Genomic DNA, 13,489 nt, shown 5'->3' on the forward strand with positions numbered 1-13,489 from the left:
TTGAAGAGTGGTTGCAGTTTATTCTTCATTGTACTATGAGAAACAAGATTTGTCAGTATTCATCCAGCACCTTGTATTTAATACACATTCTAATGTAGTTATCATATAACTAATGAAAAAAGATTAAATTATGTGATGGTATCCAAGGTAATAATACTGTACGGAGGGTGTCACACTCGGATTGAATTTTATTTTTCTTTGTGGACCGTTTTTTAATATTATAATTAAAAATTTCCAAAGGCTTTAAAATGTTTAAACAGAGAAAAAGACGCGACAATCAGTCGAAAAGTTGTTTAGTCGTAAAATTGCTGTTGATGTCTAACTCATCATGGAAAAAATTGGCTTAAGTTATCAAAAAAAGATTTAAATGGAATTTGAGGAAGATATTTAAAAAATTTCTCTCTTTTTATTTGTATAGGTTTTATGGTTGGTAGTTTATGGTTGGTAGTTTATGGTTGGTAGTTTATGGTTGGTAGTTTATGGTTGGTAGTTTATGGTTGGTAGTTTATGGTTGGTAGTTTAGGTTGGTTTTATCTAGATCTAGATTGTCCATCTTTATTTTATCTACCATCCACCATCAATTAAAACTTCAAGGTTGACAAAAAAACAAATAATTGATGAAAAATAGTTGGGTTTTGCAACTTTTCCTTATACTTTCTAAACTTGTCTTGTTGTTTATTACTACATTTTGCTGAAAAATGAATATTTCACAAGACTCATAGTATTAATGTATGTATGTATGTATGTATGTATGTATGTATGTATGTATGTATGTATGTATGTATGTATGTATGTATGTATGTATGTATGTATGTATGTATGTATAAATGCATCTAAAAGACATCTATAAGATAGACATCTCTATTTAGCGTTCATTTACGATGTGAATTCAGATGTCTTTTAGACTAGTTTTTAGCTGCATTTTAGATATCTTTTTGCCTAATGAGCTAAGTTTAAAAAGTCTTTAAAAAATTTTACAGTAAAGAAACAATTAGGTTCAAATTGTTTAAATTTATTTAGCAGTGTTAAAAAATAAAAGTTTACAATAAAAAAAAAAGTTCTGTATCGAGCCCTATAACTCGCTGTTCAACGTCATCGGTATTTAAAATATAATACAATGTAATAGCATGTAAAGAAAAAGATCCAAAAAATAATCCAGAAGCAAAACCTCGTTCGTCTAAAAAAGGAGGTAGAAAACCAGGATGAGAATCACATGGAGAGTTCTGACTGACACTCCAGAAAGAAACGCTATTAAACTTCAACGTGCAACAAAAATTTCAAAGGCAAAAAAAAGGAAAACTTGTTTATAATCTCTAATTCGAATAGAATCAGCAACATTAAACATTTTTAAATATTGGAAATTTTAAGGTAGCGCTTTCAGAAACTAAATAAATTTCTAGAAAACAATCTACGAATAAACAATTAATAAAATTTATTTGTCTTTGTTTTTAATTGATTACGGAGTTAAACCTGATTTTCAGAGAGCGGCCCTAGGTACAATTAAAAAAAAGCTAATTGTGCCTAGGGTCACTAATTTTCAAACCTTTCTATATGACAGACTTGAATATTTTTAGTCATTATACTTATTATAATCATACTTATTGTAAACCTACAAGTCATACTTACATCTATAGAGGACGTTAAAACATTGTTAAAATTAAATTTTGCTTCATTTCAAAAGCAGTGTACAAACAGTGATATTCAGTGATAAGAACCAAAATGTCTTTTTAAATGCTAGAACTCTTCTTTTATGTGTTATTCAAATATATAAACGTTTGCATAAGTAAATATTTTTTATTCTTGTTTAGAACTAACCACATCTATACAAGTAATATGTGCAAACCAAAAAAAAAAAACACCAAAATATAAGTAGGATAACTACAAACCATTACCAAAGTGCTAATCAAGCAAATAATAAACAACAACAACAACAACAAAGCTTATAAGAAGCTAATTCGTTTCCAATTTCTTTTCAAAATGATAAAATGAAAAAACTTTCTTCGAAAAAAAAAAAAAGAAATAAGGAGGAAAAACCACTGAATGCCATTTGTGCTGCTCAGATTTTATTACATTATTTTGATTGCTTTTTTTACTAAAAAATTACCACCTTTCTAATGATAACAATTGTTACGATTTTTAACTAAAGTAAGTTGCATGTAAAACTTAACTTTTTTCAAGAAATAAAACAGTTATTCCTGATGGAAAAGTTAAATTCCTTTCAACGTCAGTAAAAAATCGTTTAAATTATAAAACTGTGTTTATCATGCAATGTTACTTAAGAAATATATTGATAATAATACTCTAACATATTTAAATTATTAATACACAACCTTGGATTTAATCCAGAAAATATTGCAAAATACAACACTTTTGAAGGCTATTAGTAAAAACTTGTCGCAATTACACAAGATTTTTTTGTAATAGCTCACGTAGAGCGATGTTCTCTTTTTTCAAACTGTTTAACTCCTTTTTTAATTTTATCTGCGTGAGGCTCATTTCCTGTACGATAATCATCATGAGCCGAATATGAATATCAAAATTCGATTTATAATGGGCATCAAGTGAGTCGGAAACCTGCAAAACAAAAATACATGAATGTTAATCAAATTAAACATGACTGTCTGAAGCTTATGTAGTCTTCCCTTAACAAGACCAGCTGAAAATTCAATCAAAAAATTATATTCACTTTTACAGAACAATATTCAAACTGTTAGGGATAATGGAGAGCTGACTTAATCAGATGAAGCATGAAAAGTTACATGCAAAAAAACATAATTCTATTATTATCTCCATGATAAATACCATGTTTCAAATATCAGAGATAACATTTAAGTCTTTCATGACAAGGTTTAGCTTGTACGAGGGCTTCTTCATACTTTTGTTTCAAGATTACCTAAGAATCCCTCCTGTTTTACGTAAATCAGACATGGATAAAAATAGAGTGTGGCCTATATGATATAACTTTGGGCGCATTTGATAGGCTGAAGTAAGATAGTAGATGGGTATCTTTCTACCAGACCTATCATTCATTTATAAATTTTCAAGAACTCATGTATTTTTCAGCAAAACATAGGCTTAACAAGATCCTCAATAGAAACATTTTAAAAGTTAATTATAGATGCATGTTGAACTTGAAAACTATAGTAAACTCACAGTTACAAAATGAAGTTACTGACCCAAGTAAGAAATATTGCAATTGGATCAACATTCAATATTCATTGGAATAAAAGTTACTTTATTTATGGACACCTTTTTTGTGGATGTGCAACACTTCCTTCTATCGTGTTGATAATTTTTCAATTACCAATTTTGTAACTTTGAATAAATGGCCATTAAGCCTAAACTAATTGTGTTATTTTTGATTTATCAATCTACCCGACTTGCATTTCCTCTAAAAGTAGTAATATTTGCTTTTTGTTATTTATATAATACACTACCACAAGAAATGGTAAAATTTTGACCAAATGGGCATGAAAAGTATTTCTGAGAGTACTAAATGGCAAGTTGTTGGTTTAAATAAACAAGGAAACCAATCTAATCTTGCTATTGCAAAATTACTCAATGTTTCAGAGGACTGTGTTTGAAATAAATTGAAAAAGTGTAAAGAAACAAAAAATTAACTGAAAGAGACAAAAATGTCTTTTTCAGCATGGTTCCATCAAATCCTGAGAAGCATTCGTAACTCAGCCAGAGAATTCAATAATTCCTTAAAAAATTTTAAAATCTGCAAAGAGACAGTAAGAAAGGATTTGCTCAGCAAGGGCATAGGATCAAATATTGCTTTTAAAAAACCACTTTAAACCATAAAAGACCGCCTAATGCAAACAAAATTGTGTTGAAAAAGAATCAATTGTTAAAAAAAGCTTGATAAAGGTTACTTTAACAAAAGTTTATAAAAATTGTTTGATATGACAACTTTATCATCAAAAAACTTAACTAAAATTTGCTCTCATATAAACACTCTGGACATACTGTATAAACATGCTAAGTCAAAATTTTCAAATATGTGCATAACCTAAAGCTATTAGTTTTAGTATTTTTTGTCTGCCTGTTTTTCTATTATTTAATTTGTTTAAAGCAGATGTGGAACCCTAATCTACCAAAATTCTTCTTCACTTTTGGTCTTTAAGGTTTTTAACAGGTGTTGCAAAAAGAGTGGCACTTTCTTATCTTTAACATATCTCACTGAACTTTTGTACAGTTGGGTTTCTTTTAAAGAGATTCACATTCCTTTTATCTGCAATGGTTTATTTTCGGTTTTAAAAATTACTTGTTTTGCTTGATTTTAGATAACAAAGAGTATCGACTTACAAAGTGTATTAATTTCTAAATCCCATAAAGGTGATACATTCAAGCATTTTCAATGATTTTAATGGTTCAGTGTATCTTTGTGCAGCCCAACTTTGGAGTGAAATGATAAAGGAGGAAGATGCCATCAACTTATGTCATTCAAGACCATGAACTGCATTTATAAATCCAACATTTGTAAAGTGAAAGCCCATTTAATTCAGAAGAAAATATTGTCTCTCAGAACATTAGCTAAGACAAGATGAGCAATTGAATTACTAATGACCTGATAAGAACATTAATCAACAAATATATAATCTGATATACAAAAACTTAAAAAAATATTACCTCCTGGCGGAGGAGTGTAACATTATGCTGCAAGGCCAACTATTTTGGGAGATGAAAGCCACTGGCGATACCTTCAAAAACCCAGGACATTCTACCTACAAACTCTTTAGGCGACAGAATGTTCTGGCTTCTACCTCTATTGTCTTTGGACTCCCAATTGGCAGCCACTTTAATTAATACAGTCTTAGTTTTGTTCTCAAGTCTCAGGTGGCAAGGTTGCAGGTTGGTCACAGGTGGCAAGTTGACAAGCTGGCCTTTTCTCAGTTTTACCCTGCAACTCTCACATTTTCCCTTTTGGACTCGAGAATAAGAGAGATCAATTGGTGTTTCTAAAATAGCTTGAATTTTTTCAATGATGAATGTTGTTACCTACATATCGCATTTTTAAAAACACAAGAAGTAGACAACCTTTCTGCTGTCCTCATGTGATCTTGCAAAATTAGACATTTTTAAAAATGTAAGTTTTTTTATGATAAGTAAAGTACTTGTAATGTTTACAAAGCATTTTAGGTTATATTGCGTTGTATATGAGTCAAATGAGTTTCTGGTTTTAGTTAAATGCAACTAAATCAATTTCAACAGAGGTAGAGAACAGTCAAACCTGATTTTCAAACTAGTACAATATCATGCTGTATATTTCCTTTTAATAAATTTGAAACTATTCTTTGTAACATCTAATTAGCAACTTTTTTGCTAAATTGATGTATACATACATATAGTCTTCTTACCATTTGGTCAGTGACATTTTGTGCTAGAACCTATAGATTTTTTTTTAAAAAAAATCTGGAGCATCATAATTCCAAAGTCTTATGAAGCTTGGCATCCAAATAGCCTATATATATATATATATACATACATATATATATATATATATATATATATATATATATATATATATATATATATATATATATATATATATATATATATATATATATATATATATATATGTTAGGGTGATGCAAAATTTTTAGGTTCAAAACTTTAGTTTTCCTCAAGCTTGCCCTTGTTCTATATGACAATAGTAATTATTTTCCAAAATTTGAATCAAATCGGATGATATTTAGGGGTTGCCATGTTTTGTCACATTTTGGAATGAGGTTAAAAACTAAAAAAAAAATTATTTTTTTAATTATTTATCAATCACTTATTATTATGTGGTGGATTGTGGATGGTTAATGTTAAACAACCAATAATATAGTACTGTACTACTATGTAATTACACTAGTCAATAATAGATCAATCATTTTCATCATCCAATAGTCATCTTCATCAGGGTAGACTTTGATGCAACTGGAAATTTCTTCTGGTGAAGATCAACCAATCGAAGAAGAAACTGCTTTTGGTTTTCATCTTTCGTAACGCTTTTGTTGAAGGATGTTATAAGTGCTATGCCTCATTCCACGCAATCGTTGACGACCTTCATTTGACGAACCTTGTGCTTCATTTCAAGATATGTTGAATCCATTTCCCACTCTGAAGATTCTTTCATTAAAAATGATTCAGCTTTTTCTTTGTCATTCTTCAAAATTAGGTCAAAAAGTTCTGCAGTGCATTGTGTAACAAAGGAAGACAATGTACTGTGACAATTGAATGTGGCAGCATCAAGTCTTTCAAAAGATATCTGTTTTGGCTGTTGTTTCAGGTTGTTTGCCATGCCTCTCTTGGTGTTGTTGTCAACACAGGAATCAAAGAAAGCCAATTCTATTAGATGTTCAGAAAAATACCACAGATGGCGATGAAAAGACTTTGCTGCATTAATTGCAATTGTGCAATTTGGATATTCTTGAATTCGTTGAAGAAGCTTGGCATCATTGAATGGTGCTCGTTCAGCTAACGGAGCTTCATTCCAAAACTGTCCGTATATAAATGCCACAAAAAGACTTATGTTTGTTATTCCTTTCTTATCCTTTGCAGTAATAACAAATTGATCCTGAAACAAATATATCTTCATACAATATATAGCTTTTGCCATCCAACGTGCACTGTGTGTTGCACCTGTTGCCCGAAACTTTACATTCAACTCTGATGTTGCAGTTGATCCTCCAAGAAAAATAAGGCACAAATTCAAGAGTTCTAAGTAATCATCCCTGGGTTGTTGACCTTTATTTGCTTCACTATAATACACTACCATTTCTTTACGGAGTTTGAGAAAAAATTCACAGTTATACAATTCTTCATTCCCTATAGTGAACACATCCTTGTAGATTGTTGGCCATTGCTTCTGGAAATGGTTAAAAATTCTAACTTCAGGCCCTCCACTGCTTTCAAATGCAGTCATAAAAATGGTTGAAAGCATGACATCAAAGACATGGTGTCTGCATGTTATCCATATATGATTACATTCAAGATTCTTCTCTATTATTGTGCAGGTACCAATGTTAAACTCAGTGTTGGATGAAGTAGTGTCAAAAACCAGTCTCTGAACAAGTTCTTCCAATTTCCAATCTTTAAGAGCCTTCATGCAAGCATCAGCCTGTTGTTCACCTGTACCTCGATCAATATTTGGAACGCCCAGCAATTTTTCCACCCCGCCACCAGTCACAAGGATGGCAATTCTATCAAATTTTTTTTGACCACCAGTGATATCAGGTAAGAGCTTTCCATCCCAATGCAGAAGAAGTGGATCATCAGGAGAGGAGTCTGATATTCATCATCATCAAGTGGAAGCGGAAAGAGTCTGATATTCATCATCATCTGAGGAACTTGAGCTACTTTCACTCAAAATGTCAACTGCATCAGTTCTGCTTTACTGCTTTGACGCCTCAATTTCATTTTAATTTCTCGGACTCATTTCCGTGCCTCCCTAGCTGTTAAATTCTGATCAATTCCTGCCATGCTACAAGTTAATGGATCTTTTTGCTGCTGATGTAAAAATGCTTTATCTTCATCATTTTTCATAACTTCTGATGCATTTTTGGTTGATATATCAAAAAGTTCTTCAAGGTCAGCATGGAAAAGTCCTTCTTTCATTTGACAGCTGTCCAATTTTGATTGTCGGTGTTTTTTAAGGAACAGATATTCGTCATAAAGTTTTTTTAACTTTCTTTCTGCATTGTCAATTCTTTGAGTTGGAACTCTTCCTCTCTCCCATATAACAAGAACTGCTTCAATTGTTGCCCAAAAACTTTTTTTTCACTTTTTGTTTCTCTTCTATGTGATGGAAGAGCAACCCCCTCTTGAATGAAGTCTGGCAGTCGACAGAGTTTGTGTAGGTTTACCAACAAGCCACACAACAGCAGAAGATCTAGTGGTTGCCATATTAATTTCTATTCAAAATATATTGTTATATATAACATAAATATATATATATATGTATATATATTTTTTATATGTATATATATTTTATATATATATATATATATATATATATATATATATATATATATATATATATATATATATATATATATATATATATATATATATATATATATATATATATATATATAATAAAAAAACAAATTTGCAAAATTTGAGAGAATCACAAAATTTTACCTATGGTTAATTCATCTTATAAAACATGGCAACCCCTAAAATTGCTTCTTTTAGTCTAATTTTTTTGTACATTATCCTAGGTGATAAAGGAACACAGGCAATCTTGAGGAGAATGCTTTTTGTGAACTTTTTCCTTTTTATTACAATCTGAATCACCCTAATATATATATATATATATATATATATATATATATATATATATATATATATATATATATATATATATATATATATATATATATATATATATATATATCTTTTTCAAACTCTCACATTCATCAAGTGAGTGAGTAAATTTTCTTTTAAAAAGGTTTCTCAACAACCGAGCAGGCATTTTGCTGGTAACTTCAGACAAAAATGTTTTTAGAGAGATTGAATATTTTTAAATGAATATGCAAAACCATATGAGCTAATATATATATATATTTCTGTCAATTATATCATCATTCTAGAACATTAAAAAACTAAAAAACAAAATATATTTTTTGTTGCTCAGTTGATAGAATTTAGAATCTATCTATTATTTAGAAAGCTAACCTTTTTCTCTTTTGCAGGAACTTTCTCATTGAAAAGTTGGCAGTGAAAAAAAGAATGTGCACAAGTTATAAACCTATGTTCAACTAGATCTTTTCTTATAACTTCTTCTTTACAATTATCACAAACTTGAGTTGCATAATCACAAGCATTGAAGTGTACCTGGAAAAATTTTAAATTGATTTAGATAACTTTCAAATGTATTACAGCTGCTAATTAAGAATCTTATTGCAAACATAGAACTCAAATCTTTGTTACATTTATGTTATATCCCTCCTTAAAACATGGAATACTGCTTCTTAAAGAACGATAAGTTTATAGATTACTTTTTAAATCACTTCTAAGTACGATGGGTAAATGTTGAATAAAAGTACATATTGAATTCAAAAATAAAATGATGGCCACACAACAACACATGTTTTTCAATAACCTGATGATCTCTGCAGAAATAATGAATATTGATTGAGACATAATTAGAGCTTAATCTTTATCACGAAACTGATTTTTATGAAAGATTTTAGTTCCAAGAAATTTCTATATGTAAAATAAAATTTCCTTGAGAAAAGTAACAAGCCAATTACTATATTTAAGATTTTGATTTTGAAATATAAACAACTTCTGTGACAAGAAAATAAGCATGTTTTATATATACTTTTAAATTTCCTCTACAAAATGAAAAATGAAATCTTGTTTTTATCCATGAATTAAATTGAAATCTTATTTTTATCATTGTAGTTTCATATTTTGACAGAAGCTTTTTCTTTTATGTAAGATTTTGGAAAACTTTACTGTAATTAAAAACTAAAACCTTTGGTTGAAAAAAGGCTATCTTCTGTTCTTAAAATTAAATGTTACAAAAACTTCTTGCAGTAAAAACAGATCTTTTCAACTTTTTTACAAAATCAAACATAAACTTTTTGCTTATCTACTTATTTTATTTTTACTTATTTACTTTATTACTGTATAGCAGTAGCCAAGCCCAATAATCATTTCTATAAATACAACAATATATCAGAAGGAATAATGGCAAAACTCAGTATCCTGGTATGATTTGATATACATTTTTTAAATTATCAAATACTTATAACTTCCTTTCGAGTTTATCCACTTGCATCTTAAGCACATAATAACCACAATTTATCAAGAACACAACTTTCAAAAATACTTACTTCTTTTAGTTGACTCAATGAGCCCAGCCAGTTACAATTTGTATAATAAGGGCACTTAAACTCCAAAGCAAGAATTTCTTTTTCAATACCCTTGTCAAAAAAATATTTGCACTTTGAGTTCTCAACAGGGCACATCAATTCCTTGCTAGAAATCAATAAAAAAATATATAAATTTCACAATAGCAATTAGCAAATAGAAAAAAAAAAAATTTAAAAAGCTCTATTTCATATCAGGGATAAAAATGTCAAAGTGAAGTGTGAGAGCTTTTTAAAATGCCTGCAATTGATTACAGATGATGGGCATTGCAAATGTATAAACTTGTTTATTATTCTTCAATGAACTTTTGCTAAGATACTGTTGGAACAGCTTAATCTGAGAGTTAGGTCACTTGTGTGTGTTTTGAATGGAAGTTTCTCATCTATCATAACATGAAGATAAATCATATTACTAGACAAAGACAGTTTTAGGCTACTTTTTTCAGTATTTTGGAAGATTCTTGTTAGATTTTTTTAGAAAAGTTAGCATGTTGCGTCTTAAATATTGCTATTTCTATTTTTTTAGTATACTAAATGAGATTTCATTTACACATAGGCATTGAACAAGACTGGCCATATCCTGACTAATATATTTAATTTAATTTTTTTTAAAAAGAGTTTGTTATTAATTGAAGATTATAATCAAGAGCAAATTGATAAGTATTTGAGTGTTTAATAGAAAGATTAAGATCATTTATATAGTTAGTAAAGAAAAGTGGACCTTATATGGATCCCTGAGAAATACCAATTCAAATGCTTTTCATGTATGACGTTTAAAGTAAACAAAATGTAAATGTAGTAAAGAGGGATTTTGCTAATAATTGAATATCAACCCTAAATTATTTTATTTACTTTTACAGCACCTATTTAATAAGAGAATTGTCTTATTTAACTCAAACTAAATAACAGTTTGAACACTTATGTGTTTAAACTGTTATTCTGTTTGAACTAAGTCTAGCTTCAACTTTTATATTTTTATATCTTCTTAATACTATTTTGTAAGTAACCTTTGAAAACTTTTAAAGTCTATGCCCTCCTTTTAGGGAAATCCAATTGACTTTCATTACTTCAAGGTACCCTGATTTTAAAAGTTAATTACTTGCTCTGAAGAAGCTTTCAGGACATTTTTAACAACTGCTTAACAATCTGGTAGAATTAGCTTTCTTACATTCTTTGGTGATATATCATTGGATGCAATACAAAAAAATGGCAAAAGCTCATGCAACTGCAGGTGTTCAACAATAGAGTCTTTGCTGAAATCAGTAACAGTTATTGAAGCACTGATGCAGTCAAAACAAGTAGGACATTTTCTTTTGGGACATATGCCACTTCTTCAAGTTCATAGAATCATTTTTTTTATTGATTCAAAATCACCTTGCTCAACTTTCTAACTAGATTAATCAACTTTATAAAGAACCATTTAAAAACATACCTTGATAATATGTTACCACAAGCTTCACAAAATATTTCACCACACCCTGATTGAACTACTTTAAAAAGTAACTGGTTGCAGATTTTACAGAAATACTTTTCATTAAATTTTTTAACAGGAACAGCTTCTACCAACTTTTCAGAACCCAAGTACCTGGAAACATTAATTGCCATATCGTCGAGTATTTTAGGCACAAACTTAGAAAAACTGGCTTCTATTTTTTTTATTCCACACCTTTCACTATGTACGTTGCCACAAATTTCTCAGATTAACTTTGACTGACTATGATTTTTGATTTGTTCAACAAAATGTCGCAAATCTGCAATGATATATACAGTATTGTGAAAAAGTTAATAACTACTAAATAAAAAAAAATATTTTTTTCAAATAAATTTAATTAGTTTTTATTCTAAAGATAACAAAACAGTAACTATTTTCAAACATATTAAATAGAATATGAGAAAAAAGTTTTTTTTTTTTTGAAAATTAATTAATAGAACCTGTAAAAATAAGGATTAAATATTATGTGTTAATTTTTTTTTATATTTTTTTTTGTGAATAAGTTAAGAACCAAAAAGAATTTTTTGTGCTAAATGCGGCAGAAACATCTTTTTTAATCTACTTTTATCTTTTTTGTTTGAATATTCTATCAACGACCTGAGTCATTACCAAAAAGGCAATAAAAATATTTAATTTGAAAAAAAAAAATTCTTTTCTTTTGAAAAAATGAGCAGAAAAGCTATTACCTATTAGGTACGTGTGTAAAAACTTCAAACCATTTATTTATTCAAGTTTTATATATGGTTCGAAAGAGCTCTGAATTTGTAATAAAATGGTGAAAACTTTATGAAAAAAGAATCATTACAAAAAAGGTTATGCTCATTTAAGTAACATTATTTTTATGAAACATTGCTTAACCCTTTTCCCGTTTGTGTTGCATATTTGCAACAAATGATTTTCTGATAAATGTTTTGGTTGTAAAGCTTATCCACAACATTAGGTGTTTTGATATATGTATTTTATATCTTTCGTTTTTTATTTTGACTAAAATAACCACAATTACATTTTCTTTTGAATAATGGCAGCTCAAGAGAAGTTTTTCCTTTGGTAGTTTGATCATAATGTGCCGGAAAAAGGGTTAAGAAAAATGCAACTTTCGTATGACACTCGCGTTCGGCTAACGGCAGTTTTGTAATAGAATCATTGTTAATTTGCGCATGATTTTGTAAAGTGAAATGTGCAAAACGATTAAAAAACGTATTAAAAAAGTTTCGAATTAAAGAAACAAAGTATTTTTAATGATTAATTTGATAATAAAATTTTATAAAACATGCATAAAAAAATATCGCGTTTTTTTGCAATATTTAATTATATATATATATATATATATATATATATATATATATATATATATATATATATATATATATATATATATATATATATATATTTATTTATTTATTTATGGAGGTGATCTTTAAATACATTAAAAGCCTCAGCATTTTCGCCTTATTTTTATCGTTACTAATGAATTTCAATGAAAGATAAATATATAAATAACAGTTCTCAGTGGCGGCTCGTCAATAGGGGCCATAGGGGCCCGGCCCCACTTATATTTATTTAAGATAAAATATAAAATATTTGGTAATGTAATTATGTATATATATATATATATATATATATATATATATATATATAATATGCAACTATTAGCCTAAACTATTTGCAGACAGGTTTTATAAAAATAAATAGTTCTAAGTTAGTTCTAATTTTAAACTATATTAATTTATAAGTAATATGTTTATTTGCAATTTATTCAAAGTATTGTAGCGTTGATTTAATTCATTGCCAATAGCGGCTGGGCCGATTTTTACTGGCCCTATTTATTATGTTTATATTAATATTATTTTTGATGCGCGCGCAGAATTTGTTGTGCTTTCAGATGGGACGAAAAAACGCACCGCAGGGCCTCATTGAACTGGCCCTTGAAGAAAAGAACCTTAAAAACATCGCTAAGTTCAAAAATTTCATCCACCATTTTTAATTCTCGATTTAAAGAGGGAAGAATTTACTGCTGCAAAAAGTCATTAGGAGTATAAATTAATAGGAATAAAAACATGGCAAACATGATATTTAAAATAATGTAACAGAAATTACTGGTATAAATGTTGGTCTGACATAAACA

At 28.8% G+C, this 13,489-nt stretch overlaps 1 protein-coding gene across 3 annotated transcripts; it reads right to left on the reverse strand.

Moving 5' to 3' along the window:
• Window positions 1-1,774: 1,774 nt before the first annotated feature.
• LOC149890697 (TNF receptor-associated factor 5-like) lies at window positions 1,775-12,487 on the reverse strand. Of its 3 annotated transcripts, none has more exons than XM_090083380.1 (5): window positions 12,368-12,487; window positions 11,305-11,623; window positions 9,837-9,981; window positions 8,671-8,829; window positions 1,775-2,574 (listed from the first exon to the last, which is right to left on the reverse strand). In XM_090083380.1, the coding sequence occupies exons 2-5, from the start codon at window positions 11,475-11,477 to the stop codon at window positions 2,401-2,403; spliced, it is 651 nt and encodes a 216-aa protein (XP_089939506.1). In that variant the 5' UTR covers window positions 11,478-11,623; window positions 12,368-12,487; the 3' UTR covers window positions 1,775-2,400. The 3 variants fall into 3 exon arrangements, with proteins under 3 accessions (XP_089939506.1, XP_089939507.1, XP_089939508.1); XM_090083381.1 differs by having other exon boundaries at window positions 12,051-12,434; XM_090083382.1 differs by lacking the exon at window positions 12,368-12,487 and having other exon boundaries at window positions 11,305-12,044.
• Between the last annotated feature and the right edge of the window lie 1,002 nt (window positions 12,488-13,489).

The sequence above is a fragment of the Hydra viridissima genome, unplaced genomic scaffold (assembly GCF_058129835.1).
Source record: "Hydra viridissima isolate aposymbiotic clone 2 unplaced genomic scaffold, HvirCarnegie_v1 scaffold_3, whole genome shotgun sequence".
Classification (NCBI taxonomy): Eukaryota; Metazoa; Cnidaria; class Hydrozoa; order Anthoathecata; family Hydridae; genus Hydra; species Hydra viridissima.

Coding starts and splice junctions, on each gene's coding strand:
- LOC149890697 (XM_090083380.1), bottom strand. CDS start 11,477: ATGGCAATTAATGTTTCCAGGTACTTGGGTTCTGAAAAGTTGGTAGAA. Junction 9,982..11,304: donor TGTGGTAACATATTATCAAG/GTATGTTTTTAA, acceptor ATTGATTTCTAG/CAAGGAATTGATGTGCCCTG. Junction 8,830..9,836: donor CATTGAGTCAACTAAAAGAA/GTAAGTATTTTT, acceptor AAATTTTTCCAG/GTACACTTCAATGCTTGTGA.